The 18,771-nt window shown below is 42.6% G+C and overlaps 2 protein-coding genes across 3 annotated transcripts in view; one reads left to right on the top strand and one right to left on the bottom strand.

Annotated features, from left to right (window-relative positions):
- Window positions 1–3,609, top strand: part of GTF3A (general transcription factor IIIA) — a 19,077-nt gene extending 15,468 nt beyond the window's left edge. The window contains exons 7-10 of the mRNA XM_032294340.1: window positions 1,111–1,191; window positions 1,762–1,991; window positions 3,050–3,109; window positions 3,342–3,609. Coding sequence (XP_032150231.1) covers window positions 1,111–1,191; window positions 1,762–1,991; window positions 3,050–3,109; window positions 3,342–3,506 — 536 coding nt within the window. The 3' untranslated portion in view covers window positions 3,507–3,609. The remainder of the gene's footprint in view (window positions 1–1,110; window positions 1,192–1,761; window positions 1,992–3,049; window positions 3,110–3,341) is intronic.
- On the bottom strand, window positions 3,552–18,422 carry MTIF3 (mitochondrial translational initiation factor 3). Of its 2 annotated transcripts, none has more exons than XM_032294375.1 (5): window positions 18,311–18,422; window positions 12,522–12,589; window positions 7,883–8,343; window positions 5,035–5,192; window positions 3,552–3,807 (listed from the first exon to the last, which is right to left on the bottom strand). In XM_032294375.1, exons 3-5 carry the CDS (start codon window positions 8,340–8,342, stop codon window positions 3,583–3,585), a joined length of 843 nt encoding a protein of 280 aa, XP_032150266.1. In that variant the 5' UTR covers window position 8,343; window positions 12,522–12,589; window positions 18,311–18,422; the 3' UTR covers window positions 3,552–3,582. The 2 variants fall into 2 exon arrangements, with proteins under 2 accessions (XP_032150266.1, XP_032150265.1); XM_032294374.1 differs by lacking the exon at window positions 18,311–18,422 and adding an exon at window positions 17,563–17,950.
- Window positions 18,423–18,771: the final 349 nt, after the last annotated feature.

The raw sequence follows: 18,771 nt of genomic DNA on the forward strand, positions 1-18,771 counted from the left end.
TATAATTTTTTTTTTTTTTTTTTTTTTTTGAGACGGAGTTTCGCTCTTATTACCCAGTCTGGAGTGCAATGGCGCGATCTCGGCTCACCGCAACCTCCGCCTCCCAGGTTCAGGCAATTCTCCTGCCCCAGCCTCCTGAGTAGCTGGGATTACAGGCACGCACCACCATGCCCAGCTAATGTTTTTGTATTTTTAGTAGAGACGGGGTTTCACCATGTTGACCAGGATGGTCTCGATCTCTTGACCTCGTGATCCACCCGCCTCGGCCTCCCAAAGTGCTGGGATTACAGGCTTGAGCCACCACGCCCGGCTATAATTTTTTTTAAAGAGGCTACTAGTTAACAGTGAGAGGCAGCCTCATTGTTTTAGCTTCTAATTGGGGGAAACTCAGCCTTGCTGTTGTATATGTTTAATCCCATTTTAGTGCTCTGCACATATCCATTGTTGTTCGGTGTTTTCCTCTGGGTCCTTCCAGTTTATCTTCTTCCTTAGCTGTACTCTGCTTTTTTTAAAAAAAAACAAACCTTTTTTGTTTTTTTTTTTTTGTGATCAAGTTAAAATGTAATGTACCCTACTTTTTTGTGCAGTATGACACTTGTAAGATGGCAAGAGTAGAGGAAGCCAGGGGTAACTACGGAGAGTCGGTGTTGGTGGTGTGCCATGGACAATGGACTGACCGCAGAGTGTTTGCTGAGGAAAACAAGCAAGGATAGAGCAGGCGAGGGAAGGGAAAGGAGAAGTGGAGATAGGAGGTTAGAGCAGCTGGGAGTCCATACACAGCCCACCCAGCTTCCTGAGAACGCCGAGAGGGGGAAAGGCATCCTTCCTGTGAAGTTTGCCTATTCTGTGATCACACTGAGAAGATGGGAACTCTGTGAAGTTTGCTTCACAGGAAGGTAAAATCCTAAAGGGAAGCACCTTGCTGTGCAACTGTTTGGTTTTACTGTAACGTAAATCTTCTTTAGTTTTTATTTCTACCTCGAGAGGCAGAGTTGAATACTATTGGGAGGGGAATGGAAAATTATATAGGCACCTAAGTTTCCTTTCTAGTTATGGTCAGTGTTTACACTGAGTATTCATGATAAGCAGTGCACCATTTTTTTTTAATAGGCTATATATGTCAAAAAGGATGTTGCTTTGTGGCAAAAACATGGACAGAACTTCTGAAACATGTGAGAGAAACCCACAAAGGTAAGGCAGGCATGAATGGCAGGCATGGGGTAAATGTCTGTCTCCACAGAACTGATTTATTGCTTTTCAAGAGTGAAATGCTGTGCACTTTAAGAATTTCTCTGTGATATTTTGTGAAGTGCTGGGTATGACGTTATTGGAACAGTGTGTAGAGCTGTGCCAGGTCTTTGAGCCACCCCCACCGTGCACAGTTAGCATCCTGGAGGCAGTGGCAGGTCTACAGTGAATAATCTCGGGGGCACTACTGTTCTGTGGGACAGCCTGGGGAACAGCACCCTGCATACTGGAGGACAAGGAAGGACACTCTGGTCTACTTCATTTTCCACCTGCTCGCAGTCACCTTGCTGAGACCCCTGCCTCTTCGCAAGTGAACAGTGACTTTGTGGAATTTAAAAACTTAAGAGAATTGAGAAAAACTTTCTAGGTGATAAAAACTGGGGTAGTTTCCTTGGGAATTTCTGATTTGTATATACAGATCAGGTTTCAGGCACTGAATGTTACTTATGTATTAATTTTTTCTAAATGGTAGTATCTGGGAAATTGGTGAAATTTGTCTGTCTATTCCACCAGAGGAAATACTATGTGAAATATGCCGGAAAACATTTAAACGCAAAGATTACCTTAAGCAACACATGAAAACTCATGCCCCAGAAAGGGATGTGTGTCGCTGTCCAAGAGAAGGCTGTGGAAGAACCTACACAACTGTGTTTAATCTCCAAAGCCATATCCTCTCCTTTCATGAGGAAAGGCGCCCTTTTGTGTGTGAACATGCTGGCTGTGGCAGAACATTTGCAATGAAAGTAAGCACTCACCCTCACACTCGCAGTTCTATATGCTTTCACAACACAGTTCCTGGGAGCCTCTCATTCCAGCATGGGCCCTCTCTGGACACCTGCCACTCTTGATTCCTCTGGGGTGGTTCTTAGGTCTGCAGAACAGCCAGGTTTGCCGAGGCCAGTGGCTCATACAGTGTGGCCCTGGACCAGGAGGGTCAGCTGGGCACTTGCTGTAAGTGCACATTCACAGGGCCCTCTCGAAACCTGATGAATCAGATGCTCCGGGGGTGGGGCCCAGGCCTCTTGTTTTTAACAAACCCTCTGGAGGATTCTTATACATTCTAAATGAGAACCAGTGGCCTTAGTATCATATGTTTATTATTAAGAGTGTGCTGATGTTTCAAGTGTCCTTTTGGACCACCATCACCTAGGGACTGAGAAGGGAAATGGGCTGCAGGGAGATGAGGGACCACAATGTTGGGGATCTAGTCAGGTAAGGACCTGGCACCCAATGGAGGGGGCCTGTGCAGCTTTGCAGACTCTTGCAACTCTGGCTGGTTCTTACAGGTTCTTAGCGTGCATTTTCATAATGACTGCAGAGGGAAATGAGGCTTGCTCAGTACAGGTCCAAACCACTAGAAAACAGCTGGGAGCTGCTGGTTGCTGGCATTACCATCAAAGCCACGTTGGCTGGAGCTCCCACTGATGTTTATGAACATTATTTAGACAGATTCAGTTAAAAGAACCACCTTCAGCTTGGAAGAGTTAACAGCTTTCCCCCCACTTTTAAAAGAACTAAAAACTACTGGTGATTGGGACTGTGCAAATTCCTAACCTCGGTTCTTGGAAAAGGTAATGATTTAAGTCCAGAATTTGAGGAAGAAGTCTTTCCTTGGCTCTGTTGGGGGGAGTTAGGTGGAGGTCAAATGCCTCAATAGCACAGAACAGAAAGGTTGATAGTTCATGTCAGTTCATTTAAATAACTCATGGGGTTTTCATATTAGTATTTCCTATTTTTAAGACATCAACATTTGATGTTTTAGAACATTGTTTTAAAAATGTAACTTTCTCTTTCACTGTAGCAAAGTCTCACTAGGCATGCTGTTGTACATGATCCTGACAAGAAGAAAATGAACCTCAAAGTAAGTTGAAACTATTGGCAAGCTTCGTTTTCAAATGGAAATTGTTTAAAGCCAGATGGAGTCTGTCTGGACCTCTTTTCAGCTGCTTTACTGTGTGAGTCTGCACTACTGTTGAAGACTTTACTTCCTCATAAAGGAATGTTGCATACTATACTGCTGGTGCATATAACTGTTGTAAAATTAGATAACTTTGATTTTGAATTCTAATTGTCTGTCTTTCTTATTCCCAAAGGTAAAAAAATCTCGTGAAAAACGGAGTTTGGCCTCTCATCTCAGTGGATATATCCCTCCCAAAAGGAAACAAGAGCAAGGCTTATCTTTGTGTCAAAACGGAGAGTCACCCAACTGTGTGGAAGAAAAGGTGCTCTCGACAGTTGCAGTACTTACCCTCAGTTAAGAACTGCACTGCTTTGTTTAAGGGACTGTAGACCAGTGAGCTTAGTTACTTTCTCTCAGAAGCATATTTTTCTTTATTAAAATTGCTGATGCAGAATATCTGATTCCTTATCATTTTCGAGGTCTTTGTTCAAAGTGTCTCTTTTCTGGATCTCTTGAGTTTCTTTAGCCTTTTCTTCTTCCTTTTTGCTCAAAGGACGAAGAACACACATTAAGGCTTTTCCTCCTCGAACAGCTTGTGGCCTAGATGAGAATGTAGCTATTCCAGGCATAGTCTGGAGTATTTGATGAAAAATATCCTCCTAAAAAAGGAAAAGAGCCAAAGATTAATTTAAAATCAGAGGCTTTAGTGCTTTCTAATGTTAACTGCTCAAACATTCACAAAAACCAGCACCCTTGAATTGCTGCTGTCAGTTAAGCGATTAGCTAATCAGTTGACTGAAATCTGTACAATAACACCATGTAACTAAAGTGACATGCTGAATGATTCCTACTTTTAAATCTCTACTTTGTCATGGCACTCAGAGGCTACGTTTGGCCCAGACTACCCTCTCCCCCAAATAGGCAGAAAGCACTTGATTTGGATATTGGCAAAACACCACCTCATCCCCAAAGTGTCAGCCAAGCAGTTCCCAGCACTCTACTGCCCCTAACACAGAGTCGCTCTCAGTGACTGAAACAAATGGATACCTGGACTCTAGAAATTCTGAATCAGTTGGGCTGGGACCTATGCTTAAGTGACTCTACTGTGGTGCTGGATTACTAAATCTTTAGTTGGGTGATAAAGTTATCTAACTTAAAAAAAAAAAAAAAAAAAAAGCAAAATAGGTATTCCATAAACTACTGGGATTAGAAACTGCACACTTTCTACAAGAACAGTCTACGTAATTAATGCCCCTCATAAGAGGAAACAAAAGATCAATCTATAAAGTTTCTTTTTTTTTTTCTTTTTTTTTTTTTTTGAGACAGTCTGGCTCTGTCACCCAGGCTGGAATGCAGTGGCATGATCTCGGCTCACTGCAGCCTCTGCCTCCTGCATTCAAGCAATTCTCCGGCCTCAGTCTCCCCAGTAGCTGGGATTACAGGCACGCACTACCACGCCCAGCTATTTTTGTATTTTTAGTAGAAACGGGGTTTCATCATGTTGGCCAGGCTGGTCTCCATCTTCTGACCTCATGATCCACCTGCCTTGGTCCCAAAGTGCTGGGGTTACAGGTGTGCGGCACCGCGCCCAGCATATCAAATTTCTAATTTTCCTATTTAAGGGTGAGATATTCTACAATTTATAAAACAATAGTATATTGCTTTTAAAGTATAAATAGATTGTTTTCATATGGCAAAATATGCTGTGATGGAAAATGTTACCTACACGATGCTTAATTTTGAAAAGCAAACTCGAAAGCTGTTAACATGACTGGGTGGAAGAATGACCAGTCACTTTGTCTTTAAACTTTCCACATTTCCTACAATTATATTTTTAGATCAGAACAACAAAAGCGCAAGCAGTGGCTTGTACCTTCTTTACTTACCCCTTTATTTTCTGACTCGTCTACATTTTTTCCTTTTTTTATAGTAATCCGAACTTGATGTTGCTTCTTAATCCACTGCTGAATGTGTTTAGTCTTTGTGTCCAAATCATTTTGTCCAATATTTGAAGAAAAAGTCAGTTCCTTTGTCAGGGTTGGTCCTGGTTTGAAACAGACAGGGTGCAAGGACTACTGACTAGTCCACTGTGACCCCTGAACTTCCCAATATGCCCTTCAAAAAATCCTAGGCTGCCTCCTGACAGACTTCTTGTCTGGTTTTCAGTTTCACAGACCAGTAAATGCCTTTTCGAATGGGGGAGAGAAACATAAAGGTACCAATTTTTACCTGCCACGGAAGGGTGTTTAAAATCTGAAATCCTTCCATTTATTGTTAACCATCATTTGTTGAAAGAACACCAAAAGATGGTTGTTTAAAGGAGCAGGTTTGGCTTTATGGCACACTTAATATCCTTATCTTTCAGCTGTAGGTTGGCATCTGGGAGTGCTCTCTCCACTCCTTGCCACTAAGGGGTCAGCCAGGCTGTTGGACACGGAAGGGTCCCTACATCCTGTGTTCATGCCCTCTGTTTCCAGAAATCCTGTCTACCGGAAAATTAGAAGGAACGGGCTACTCAGTAAGGGTGTTGGGACAACTGAGAAGTTTACAGATGACAAAAAGTTAGATCTCCCCAGATGTACTAATGGTCTACATTAGTAGGTGAAAAACACAAATAAAAGACAGAATGGTTTGTGATCTCAGGATAGGGGAAGGAATTAACAACAACAACAGAAAAAGGCAAAAAAAAAAAAAAAAAAGCCAGTTAAAATCTAACCAAGATAAGGTTTTTTTGCATCATATACAACAGAGAACCCTATAAATCAGGAAGAAAAATAATCCATCTAAGTAGAAAAAGGAGTATAAGTAGGCAATTCACCGAAGAAAAAAAGATAGTGAAATACACGTTAATTTCGCAAAATGACAAAAACTAGAGTCTGACAGTATGAGGTGAGGAGGTAGAGAAATTGCATACACTGCTGCTAGAGCAGTTTGATCCATTTAGGTTCACAGACCCTAAAGTATGCACCAGTGTTCATCATAAAGACTGGGGGCCAGGCACTTTGGGAGGCTGAGGCAGGCAGATTGTCTTGAGCAAGATAGCAAGTCCCATCTCTACAAAACATAAAAGTCAGGCATGGTGGTGTGTGCCTATCGTCCCAGCTGCATGGGAGGCTTACTGGATCCCAGGAGATGGAGGCTGCAGTGAGCCAAGATCACACCACTGCACTCCAGCCTGGGCAACAAAATGAGACCCTTTCTTTTTTTCTTTCTTATTTATTTATTGATTTATTTATTTGGGACAGGGTCTCGCTCTGCCACCCAGGCTAAAGGGCAGTGGCATGATCATAGTTCCTCACTACAGCCTTGGCCTACCAGGCTCAAGTGATCCTCCCACCTCTGCCTCCCGAGCAGCTGGAACCACAGGTTTGCACCACCACACCTGGCTAATTTTTAAATTTTTTGTAGCGATGGGGATGGGGTTTTGCTATATTGTCCAGGCTGGTATTGAACTCCTGAGTTCAAGCCATCCACCTGCCTTGGCCTCCCAAAGTGCTGGGATTACAGGCGTGAGCCACCATGCCCAGTGACTTTTTTTATTTTTTATTTTTAGTAGAAACAGGGTTTCACCATGTTGGCCAGACTGGTGACACAGTTTGATGGTCTCTTCTGAATATATATACACTTTTTGTTTTCCAGTCAGCATCCTTGTTAAATGTGGTGTTACAAAACTGAGCCACGGATAATGCACATAACGTGATTTTCTGAAGGCACACAACCTCATGCAGTGCTCGGAGCAGTCATCTGACGCCTGTCCCCGTGCATCATCTACTGAACTTTCATAATGATCAGCACTTTTTAGGAACTATGAAAAACATCTTTGCTTAATATCCAATTCATGTCTTCTGTGAGGCTTAAATGACAAGTGCCTTGTGAAGTGACAGGTCAAATATATACATAAGTGTTGCTACTGATATTGTAACAAAACGCTTTGGGATGGGAGATGCTCTGTGAATCACTTTAGAGTTTAAAAGGCACTTCCAGGCTGGGCACAGTGGCTCATGCCTGTAATCCCAGCACTTTGGGAGGCCAAGGCAGGCAGAAGCCAGGAGTTCGAGACCAGCCTGGCCAACATGGTGAAACCCTGTCTCTATTAAAAATACAACAATTAGCTGGGCGTGGTGGCGAGCCACTGGAGAGGCTGAGGCAGAAGAATCTCTTGAGCCTGAGAAGAGGAGGTTGCAGTGAACCGACATCACACCACTGCACTCCAGCCTGGGCGACAGGCAGAGACTCCATCTCAAAAAAATAAAAACATTCTTCCAGATAATTCACCAAACACCTCCACTTTAGAGCTGAAGAAGGGGAAGAAAAACAAAAAGAGAAAGGTTAAATGAGTGGCCCAGCGGAAGGCAGAGGGCAGGGAACTTAAACGCTCCCCTCCTAATCTCATTCCATTTCACCCATCAGCTACTCTCCTTGCTGCGGCACTGGGAGAAGACCATAGGACAGGGGAAAGAGTTCTCTTCACGTTGGTGTGTTCTCCTGGTATTGCCCTCATTTTACATAGGTTTAAAAGGAAGAGACAATGGGGAGGAAAAACAGGGAAAAAAGGGAACAGATGTAAGTGAAGAATGAAGGAGCAAACACATAGACACTGGGAATGGTGGTGGAATTGTGAATTTTCCAGTTTCTCATTTCCCTATTGTCACAGGCACCTTGACAAATGCTAGGATTTAAACTGCTGATTTGTAGCTCTTAAAGGATTCAGGGAGCCAACAGCAAAATACCTACCAGTTTTGGGGTTAGCCTTCCCCATCTCCCTCAGCCTCAGCCGTTCCTGGTGGATCTGCACTCCTGTCATGAGCTGGTACTCGGCAGGCTCTGCACTAGCGTTCCTTTGAACCAGCCGCAGCTCTCGCTTCTCCATGAGTTTAATCACATCTGCTCGGTGCATGCTTCCCAAATCATTGCCGTTCTCATCAAATACGCGAATAATTCGCTCACTGATTTTTCTTCCAGTGTTACTAAAAGCTGTGCCACTCTTTTTTTTACTTTTTCCTTCATTCTGGGTGTCTTCAGCGGTACTAAAGGCTTTTGCATGAACTAGGAAGGAGAATCTTGGGGCAGAAGCAATAGGGGTCGACTGTGCTGGTGCTGTCTTCTGCACAATGTGTTTACCAAAACATCTAATCCAACTGTTTTCAGACTTTACGGCTTGTAGTGTTAACCTCTTTAGGGAAAGAGCAGCCATCCTAAGAAAGTAGTAAGAAGAGTTTATTAAAATTCAATCACTTATTCCCGTGGTCTGACACTGTGGTACATGGCAGGGTGTGTGTGAGGCTGTGGAGACTAATTGCAAGTGTGAGGGAAATGCTGTTCTCTGGACTTTCAGATCCACACACAAAAGTCTACACTTATAAACTGGACTAGCAGGTGACTCTGGCCAGACTAACTCATGGTGGTACTGTCCCCGAGACAAGTGGCTATTAGAGTAAACAGGATTTACATAGCATCTTGGTTTCACTTTTTTTTTTTTTTTTCTGTACAGATCATCTCGTTTGACTATTTAGTTGACCCCTGAACAACTTGGGGCTTAGGGTAACACACCCCCTGTGCAGTTGAAAATCTGTGTATAACTTCTGACTCCTCAAAAACTTACTAACAGCCTACTGTTGACTGAAAGCCTTACAAATAACATAAACAGTTGATTGACACATATTTTGTATGTATTATATGCTGTATTCTTATAAGAGGAGGTTAGAGAAAAGAAAATGTGATTACTATTAAGTGAAAGAGGATCACCATAAAGGTCTTCATCCTTACTGTCTTCACATCAAATAGGCTGAGGAAGAGGAGCAGGAGGAGGGGTTGGTCTTGTGCTCTCAGGGGTGGTACAGGTGGAGGAAAATTCACATGTACGTGGACCCCATGCAGTTCAAACTGGTGTTGTTCTAGGGCCAACTGTAATCTCTCATGTATCTTGTAGTGCCAACTCCAAAAGCGAATATCATCTTAGGAGTTTATTTATGAGGGTGCAGTATGTAAAATGCTTGGTGATTCATAAACACCAATTGATAAACTTTTAATATAATTAACTGTTAACAACTTTTCAATACATCTGATGGTATACAGCAGATAGGAACACCTTATGGGAAAGGGACCTCTCCAGGAAAGAAGCCAGCCACCCACTGGAAGAATAACTGAGACTGTCAGAAAACACTGTGACATAAATCAAAGTGCTGACCTCATAAACTATAAAGATCATTCTCAAGGCAAGGCAGGTATTACTACCAAATGTTAACAGAGGCATGTATGGTGACCGTGGTTTTACTTCATGGTTCTAAGATTGAATTTGAAGCACTTACAAATGGCACATTGATGTTTGAACTGCATCTCTCTCCTTTCATTCATGCATTTGGTAAATCATAAGTACAGGCTTAAAGAGTGCTGAGAGGATCCATTCATCTCATCTAGGGCATGCTAGGAATCATTAGAGAATCACTAACTCAGAAAGGTATGACTTCTCAAACATGAAATAAGAAAACAGAAAGTGTCTTCAGGGTGCTTCTCAAAGAATGGTCCCAGAACCTCCTGCGGTGTTTAAAACTGGAAATTCTTTCTGGTCCCTGGGCTTTGATCCCACCGGGCTGTACAACCCACTGATCCCTCATCCCTCATGTTCCAGAGTGATATAAAAAAAAATGGTAAATTAAATAGAAAGTGATGGACGAGCATATTCTCAACACCCTCCTTACCCAGCTTGGTAACACCCGGCACTCTAATTTATAGCTCTAGTGCCAGTCTCTTCTGAGTTCCACACCTGTAGGGTAAGCTGCCTACCCAACATCTCCACTTAGATATGTAAGTCATGGAGAGTTAACATGTCCAAAGTTCAATGCTTCACTTTCCATGTGAAACTTGCTCCTCTCTCAGTCTTCCCTGTCTCATATAATGGCAATACATTCTTCTGGTTGCTCAGGCCAAAAATACCAAAGTTATCATTGACTCTCCATTTTCTCTCAGCAATCCATCTGCAAAACCTGCCGTTCAACCAGTATAACTGCTTCTCACCTTATCCACTGCTATCATCCCACTCTCAAACTGCCGCGCGTGCCATTCAACTGCGTCACAGCAGACAGCTTCCTGCCTGGTCTTCCTGCCTCTGCCCTCACGCCCTAGGGTTTACTACTGCCAGGGCACACAGAGAAATCCTTAAAAATGTGTAAGTCGGATCACGTTCCTCCTCTACCCACAACTCCACAACCCTCCCCTGGGTCCTATGTCACTCCAAGTAAAAGCCAAGCCCTTGTAATGACCTACCATGCCCTCTGTGACCTGGCCTGTGACAACTGTGCTTCCTCTGGCTCACTCTGTTCTGGCTTCCTTGTAAACACTGAACACACCCCTCTTCTGAGTCCTTGCACCCAGAAGTTCTCTCTCCCCGCAACACTCTTCCCTCAGACAGCCTTTGGTTCATTTACCTCTTCTCTGCTCAAATGCTACCTACTCAGCGAGCCGTTCCCTGACCCCTTTACAAAACAGCACACCCCAAACCTCAAACCCATTACCTTGCCTGGCTCAGCATGTACTTGTCAAATGAATCCACAGGCCAAAGGAAATAGCCAAGGAGCTATGGCAGGGCTGCTGGCATTGAACCTCTATGCCTCCGGATGTGTCACATCCCACCAATGCACAGGAATGCCTACAAGCCACACCCCCCACATTTCTAGCTGGCATTTCAGATGCTCCCAGTCTTTGTGAGGACCTGTGGCCAGATGCTCCATCCACACTGTATGACATGCATTGATTTATGGTTATTACCCCCTGTTGTAGATTACCTCCAGCTGTAGATGCTATAAAGGCTCTAAGGTGGGAGCAAACCGCTTTTAAGTCACCGAAACACCGTTTAATAAAACGTCAGATCTTTTGTGAATGGTGGAAGCCTCCAAACCGAAAAAGAAGAAAAATCTGAAGAGATCAGAGAAGTTTTTTTTTTTTTTCACTTATCATCAGAAAACTAGCAGCAGCATCCCGTCCCAAATTTCATTAGGTATTCTGCTAGTGGACTGTAAGTTCCTGCTTACAAGCCTGCTCTATAAACTTTATGTCTAAAATCAGTGTCGCTTCTTTCCAAAGTCTGTATTAGCAACAAGGATATAGAAGATACCACGTGTAAAATCATGTTACTAAATAGGTATATATAAATTATTTAAATTTTCTTGATGTATACAGTAGACAAAACAGTTCACTGCAATTAAGCTTTAATACTAACTCAATATTGGCTATCTTTTTCCCTTAGTAGTTATGAATAAAAGCTAAAGTGCCTTGTTTAATAAATTATCAACATATAAAAATAAAAATATTTCAAAATGTAGGATTTTTTCAAACAAGCAAACAAAACAACTAGATATAGGAAAAGATGGGAAAAAATTATAAAAATGCTGAGGTTGAAGGCAAAAGCAATTATTTCCCCTATTTTTCCTAATTGCCAATATTTCTCAATTTTTTTAAATGAGAAAGTATTATTTTTATACTTCAAAATACATTTTATTTATTTAAAAAATAAAGACTGTTTCAGAAAAATGATGTACGTTTTCTAGAAAGCTTTAAAAACACTTTCCAAGAAGGAAATGAAGGAAAAGGAAAGAGTAGAAAAACCCTGGAACTATATAATTTTTAACGTCTTTTGCCATTATTCAAATTTAAACTTAAATTTTTAAAAAGCTTCAAATGTTTTTGATGTATACAGCAGGCAATGCAATTCACTGCAATTAAGCTTTAATAATAACTCAATACTGGCTTTAAATCAGCAAAACTGAAAATATATGTTTCTTCAAAATAGGCCCTTATAGATAAAAATATAAATACAAAATTAAAACAACCTGTAATATTAAATTTAAATTGCAGCTATCAACATGAATTCATAATTTTAAAACTTTTTATTAGGAAGCTTTTCAACCTTGTACAGAAAGAACTGGACAATAAACAGCATATGGTTTCATCTTTACCCCCTCAACTATCTCCCTCCCCAACATCCAGGAACTATTTCAAAGTCAATCCTACTTGTTCGGTAAATAGTATGTTATCTCTAAGAGGTACTCTTTAATATTTTTGATAATCACAATAACACGATCCCAATTAAAAACAGTTCCTTTATTTCATCAACTATCTAGCTTTCAGATTTTCATGATGGCATCATGATTTTGTTTGTTTACATGTCATTTACAGTTTGGCAGCATGAATAGACTCCCACTGGTCAATTCTGGTGTAATTTAAACATTAAGGCATAATTACTGTCATTCATGGCAACACACTGAATATGCAAAAATTTATGAAAATGATAATTTGCCACAACTGCATGGGACTATTATCTTGATTCTTTACTTTGAAAATTGGTAATTAAATTTTAAAAACTGAGCATTTATCCTACCTTTTTAGGAAGAAATATAATCATCCCTTGTTGATGAGGAAAAGCTCTTCTTTAGAGGGGAATGACAGCTAATAAAAACAAAAGAAAAGTAAAATTAATTAGAAAATCATGTCACACACGATGTCTCATACCTGTAATCCCAGCACTTTGGGAAGCCAAGGTGAGGGGATCACTTACAGCCAAGAGTTTGAGACCAGCCTGGGCTACGTAGCAAGACCCAGTCTCTACAAAAAATAAATTAGCTGGGTGTGTTGACACGCAGCTGTACTCTCAGCTACTTGGGAGACTGAAGAAAGAGGTTCACTTGAGCCCAGGAGGTTGAGGCTGCAGTGAGTTGTGATCGCACCACTGCACTCCAGTCTGGACAACAGAGCAAGACCCTGTTTTTGTTTTTGTTTTTTTAAAGAAAGAAAATCACCATTTTTCCAACCTCAGTGAAACCACTGATTCAGGCAGGGATGGATGCAAGAAAGCTGATGCCAACGGGTCACCCACAAATTACTTTAAACCGAAACGGAAAAGCATATCTGCCGAGGAAACAGTTGTCTGTCATCCTAACCAAACATCAGATTCGGCATGTCCAACAGTGGGACAACCTGCCATCCTTGTCACATCTCTGGATGGGAAGCCACCCAAAGTGCACAGCGCCTTCTATGAAGCAGCCTTGTCAAAAAGATACGACCTGAACCTGATGCAGGGTCAGGACCTGGCTTCCAGTTTCCAGGGGATACAAGGGCCAGACTCAGAGGAACAAAATAGAAGACAGCACAAGGAAACAAGCTTGTCGAATCCAGATGGGACAAGACAACTGGTTAGTGTCTAAAAAAGCCAAGGCTATTGGGAATGGAAAGGGAAGGGGGAAGCTATTCTTGAGTAAAAAAATCCACGAGACATAATTATGCTGAAAAGACATGTTGGGAACGAGGGGAAAATCTGGATAGGGAATAGGTATTAGCTACTATTAGGGAAGTATTGTTAATTTTCCCTTTTTTTTTTTTTTTTTTTTTTTTTTTTTTGAGACAGGGTCTCACTCTGTCACCCAGACTGGAGTGCAGTGGGGTGACCTCAGCTCACCGCAACCTCCGCCTCACAGGCTCAAGCGATTCTCCTGCCTCAGCCCCCCAAGTAGCCGGGATTACAGGTATGCACCACTACTGCCTGGCTAATTTTTGTATTTTTAGTAGAGATGGGGTTTCATCATGTTAGCCAGGCTGGTCTTGAACTCCTGACCTCAAACAATCCACCCTCCTTGGCCTCCCAAAGTGTTGTGGTTACAGGCATGAGCCACCGCGCCCGGCTTATTAATTTCCTTAGGTGTGAAAATGAAATTCTTAAGAAACAGACACTGAAGTATTTAGGATAGTGTCATGACATCTGTCACTTACTTTGAAACCATTTAGCAGGAAATATAAACGATGCACTTATGGCAGCATTTGCAGAATCTAGGTTATAGTTATATGTGTGTTCAATACATTTTTAAAGAACAAATAGTCTAGAGGGAGGAAGGGTTCACTAGTAACGCCAATGTAACTATTCTAGTCTATGTAAGTTCCAAATTTCACTGTAATTTAATACATTGGCATTCTGGCTTTGTACATAATTTAAAAAAAATTCCCTTTATCAGTTTCAAGCCTATATCTAAGCGACCCATAAATAAGGAACTTTACAAATTTTAAATTCTGATTTTTTTTGTAATGCATATTGCCTTTATTTCTTCATTTAGTTTTCCTCAAACTCAAGTCTAAAAGTTTCATCATAAATGGTGATGGGGAGGATGGGAGGAGGGCGGGCATAAAAAAAGTAGACATTAGGTACAATGTACATGATTCAGGTGATGGCACACTGAAATCTCAGAATTCACCACTACAGAATTTGTCCATGTAATGAAAAACCACTTGTACCCCAAAAGCTACTGAAATAAAAAATTCTGAAAAATACAATGGTGATGATTTCGGTTTGAGGAAGAGCTTGTACAATTTTTTTGCTAGTGAATGGTTGAAAGTTAACCTGTGTACGCTGGGGCAGTGTTTCTCAGAAACCAGGGCCTACTGGCATCACCTGGAGATGCTTTTCAAAATACAGATGTTTCCTCTTCCTTATCCTGTTCAGAACCACTGGATTAGGACAAAAAAAAAAATAAAAATGAACTTTAAGAAAAGGAGTAAGAGCCGGGAGCAGTGGCTCACGCCTGTAATCCCAGCACTTTGGGAGGCTGAGGCGGGCAGATCACCTGAGGTTGGGAGTTTGAGACTAGCATGACTAACATGGAGAAACCCCAACTCTACTAAAAATACAAAATTAGCTGGGCGTGGTGGTACAAGCCTGTAATCCCAGCCACTTGGGAGGTTGAAACTGGAGAATCACTTGAATCCAGGAGGTGGAGGTTGCAGTGAGCGGAGATCGTGCCATTGTACTCCAGCCTGGGCCATAAGAGAAAAATTCCATCAAAAAAAAAAAAAAAAAAGAAAAAGAGTAAGAAAACATTGTAATATAAGTGGGGTCAAAGGTAGCCTGAGCTAGGATGCCTGAGATTGCCCTTAACCTTTCAAGGTTGAAGAAAAATAGAAAGCCATGTTCTCTGATAAAAGTCTTTGATGCCTGTGAGGTAAGCAGCACGAGGCTGAAAGGCCAGGAGGCTGACTCAAAATAGAAATGCTTAGGTTCTTAGGACAATCCTGGTGCATTTGCTGCACTCTCACTCCCACGACTATACTCTCCGAGACATCCACATTATTCTAAAAGCCAATTATCTTAATGTCAATTACTTAAAATACATAACTTTATAGTATGAGACATCCATTTTTAATTCAATGATTACTCAGACTTTATCTGAGTTTGACAAGTGCATATACCTTTGTAACCAAAACTCTTGACATGTAAAATATCACCATCATCCCGTAAAGTCCCCTCTTGCCACTTCCAACTTGATCTTCATCCCCAGGAGGCAACTATTTTTCTGATTTTTTCCCCATCATAGCCTGTCCTAAGACTTCATACAAATGGAATCAAACACTAGCTACTCTTTGTTGTAAGGCATCTCAGCATAATGTTCCAAGATTCATCCACGTACATTTATTACTTTGCTCCTTTTTGTTTCTAAGAAGTGTCCTCCAAGTATATGAATATACTGCAGTTTTTAAATCTAGTTTTCTGTTAATGAACACCTAGGCTGTTCCCATTTTTTTGGCTCTTATGAATAGCTGCTGTAAACATTCTTGTATCAAAAAAAAAAAAAAAAGACAATGATTACTGCTCCAAAGGACAGCTGTAGTCCCTGTATGATTCATTATTTTGCATTCTACCAGAAGTACTGATAAAGTATTTGCAAGGAAACTTCCTGGAACATGATTTAAATACGTGGTTTAGCAGATATACTCATTAGGGGTGGGTGGATCGGCAGTCTTGTCCTATAAGAAATTAAATCACTTGCATGCATTTGAAATCATATGGACTGAAGAGACGAAAACAACTTCTATTATTTGTTCACTCACTGCTTTTCTCATATAGCTGATATTCACAAGCTCGTAACTGTTATCTGTTCTTTCCTGGGAGGTTGGATCAAAGTTGCATAGATTCTAGTGGATTAAATATTTGTGAAATTAATTTTGCCAATTCCTATGACCCTAAGAACTCTTTTAAACATCCCAAAGGAGTTTCATAAAGTCCTTGCTTCTGCCTGCAAACTGTCCTGCTTGCCCCATTCTAGCCTGATCAGCACAGTCTTAATTCCAGAGGACCTGTACTATCATTACTAGGCCTTCATGCTGCCCTCCCTTGGCTCCGGTTTTGCTCTTCCGTAGGGAGCACAAAGTACTCTCCATAATGAGGTCGAGCTGTTTAAGTGCTAGAACTCCCATTTAGAACACTGGAAAAAGCTAACATATATCTTTGGCCAACTATTTAACCATGTTTCTTTAGCTATTAAATTGAAATAATAACCATCTTGAATATGTTTTTAAAAAGCTTTTAAAACCAGAGCTAAAGACTCAGTATTAAAAGTTGGACTTACGGCCAGACGAGGTGGCTCATGCCTGTAATCCCAGCACTTTGGGGGGTGCTGAGGAGGGCAGACCACTTGAGGTCAAGAGTTCAAGACCAGCCTGGCCAACATGGTGAAATTCCGTTTCTACTAAAAATACAAAAAAATTAGCCAGGTGTGGTGGAGCGAGCCTGTAATCCCAGCTACTTAAGAGGCTGAGGAAGGAGAATCACTTGAAGCTGGGAGACAGAGGTTGCAGTGAGCTGAGATCATGCCACTGCACTCCAGGCTAGGCAACAGGGTGAGACTCTCAAAAAAAATTAATAAATAAACTGACTTATTCTCCTATGTTAATCCTATGTTAGTCCTCTTCCAGAACTCCCTATCTTAGTGATGGGATCACTACCCATCCAGAACCTCCAGTCACCTCCAAGAAGACGCCTTTGATGCCTCCACTCTCCTTCACTTTCACAGTCAACCCAACACCAAGCCTCATTGACTTCATTTCCTAAACCCCATTCAAATCCATCCAGTTCTCTCCACATGCACCATCACCACCCTCACTTTAAAACACCCACCACCTTGTCTGCATTCCTGCCAGTCTCTTAACTCTGCTTGAGCCCTGGCAACCAGTTCCCACTGCACTGCGGTCACTACACCCAGGACCCTCCTCACCTTAAATAAAACTGTCCTCGAGATGAAAGATCTACACCTTCGCCAGGCCAAAAAGCCCTTGCCACCTCTCCGGCTTCTCCTTTATGCCTAGGTCACACTGGCCACTGGGTTCTAGAAACACAGTACTCTTGTCCTTGGTTTAGGAAACACCAGATGAATGCCTAGCGCATTCTTCTGATTACTCCCCAAATTAAGCCAGGTCTCCCATCCCTTACCCAGTTTACTGAGCTTAACATTGAATGCTTCTATAGTCCAGTTTATCTCTCCTTTAAAACATTCATTACAATTATAGTTTTGTGATGATCTTAGTACTACTGCTCTCCATCACTAGACGGCAAACTCTACGAAGCAAGGAAGAAAATGGACTTATTCATTATTGTCTTGTACCTCGCACAATAACTAGTAGCCGATTTTCCAGGTTCTTCCCTTCACCCTCCACTTTTCTTTGACTTAGGTCTTTCATAACATACTTGGAGCTGAGACTTCTCAGTAAGAGAACTTAGTTTACTTCGTTCAGAGTCTTAAGCCACAGAGCCTACTAAATGATAAACGAGAAAAAAAAAAATCCCAGTCACTTCGCGAGCTTCTCCACTAAGGTCACCTCCCGCAGCCGCAGGCAGAAAGAATAATGCGCTTGTCCAGCCTTTCCTGCGCAGGCGCCTTTCTCCCGGCTCGCTCGGCCCTAGCGGTCCCAAGCAGTAAAGGGCAGGAGTGCTTCCGGGAGCAGCTGATCGGGTCGCGGGTAACAGCGGCAGCCACGCCCACAAGAAGGCGACCAGCTGCGCGTCCCGGCCTGAGGCGGGACGTGGGGACGTACTGCGTGCGTGCGTGCGCGCCTCCGCGCACTAACGCGGACCACTAAGGTGGGATGGAAACAGGAGAGTTTAGTAGGGCCGGTGCCGACTCCAGGTCCAGCAACCTGGGAAGTTTGTGCAGCGGCTTCGCTGAAAATGGCTTTATAACCCGACAGAACCCTTCGACTCCGCAGCAGGACCTGCGGGGCCTCTCCACCATTGGTGGCGGCGGGACGGGGTGGTCCCGACCTTCCAGATGTCCTTACAGGGGCGCCCTGCAACACCACGTCCTCCCAGTGCCGGTCCGCGCACCACTCTGCGCGCCTCACATTTAGCATTACCTGTGCCGGGGCAAGTGATTGGTACACTCTGGCGGGTGCAAGTAAAGCGGCTCCTCCGCGATACCCCGTCGCTCTCCGTAGTGGGCGGGGCTTCTTCCTGCGTCCTTTAAAGGAGAGGTGACGTGCGGAGTTTTTCCGCTGTTGGGATTCAATTCCGCCGACCGAAAATGCGAGGGGCGCGGGGGAGGTCCCTGACGGGAAATTGCTGCTCACCTGGCTCCCGCCGCTCCGCAGGTGCGGTGAAGGCCAATGTCCAGTTTCTGCGGCAATCGGAGCAGCGGTCTTCCAATTACAGTAACACCAATCTCTGTCTCCCACTGGGGCTTTTTAAAGAGCTTTCACAAACGTCTTTTTAATATAACACAATAAAATGTTTTATAAGCGTTTTTTATAAGGATCGTGAGTGAAAGGGCGCTGTCGCCGATTTGCAGGTGAGCTTCGGAGTGCGAACGGCTCCCAGA

The sequence above is a fragment of the Sapajus apella genome, unplaced genomic scaffold (assembly GCF_009761245.1).
Source record: "Sapajus apella isolate SASKATOON/1434 unplaced genomic scaffold, GSC_monkey_1.0 scaffold32, whole genome shotgun sequence".
Lineage (NCBI taxonomy): Eukaryota > Metazoa > Chordata > Mammalia > Primates > Cebidae > Sapajus > Sapajus apella.

Bases quoted from the DNA above. Each gene is read 5' to 3' on its own strand.
- MTIF3 (XM_032294375.1), bottom strand. From the start codon at position 8,342: ATGGCTGCTCTTTCCCTAAAGAGGTTAACACTACAAGCCGTAAAGTCT. The intron at 5,193-7,882 runs GTAGGTATTTTG...GTTTCAAACCAG, and splicing joins GAAGGCTAACCCCAAAACTG to GACCAACCCTGACAAAGGAA. The intron at 3,808-5,034 runs GTAAGTAAAGAA...TTCCTTTTTTAG, and splicing joins ACGAGTCAGAAAATAAAGGG to GAGGATATTTTTCATCAAAT.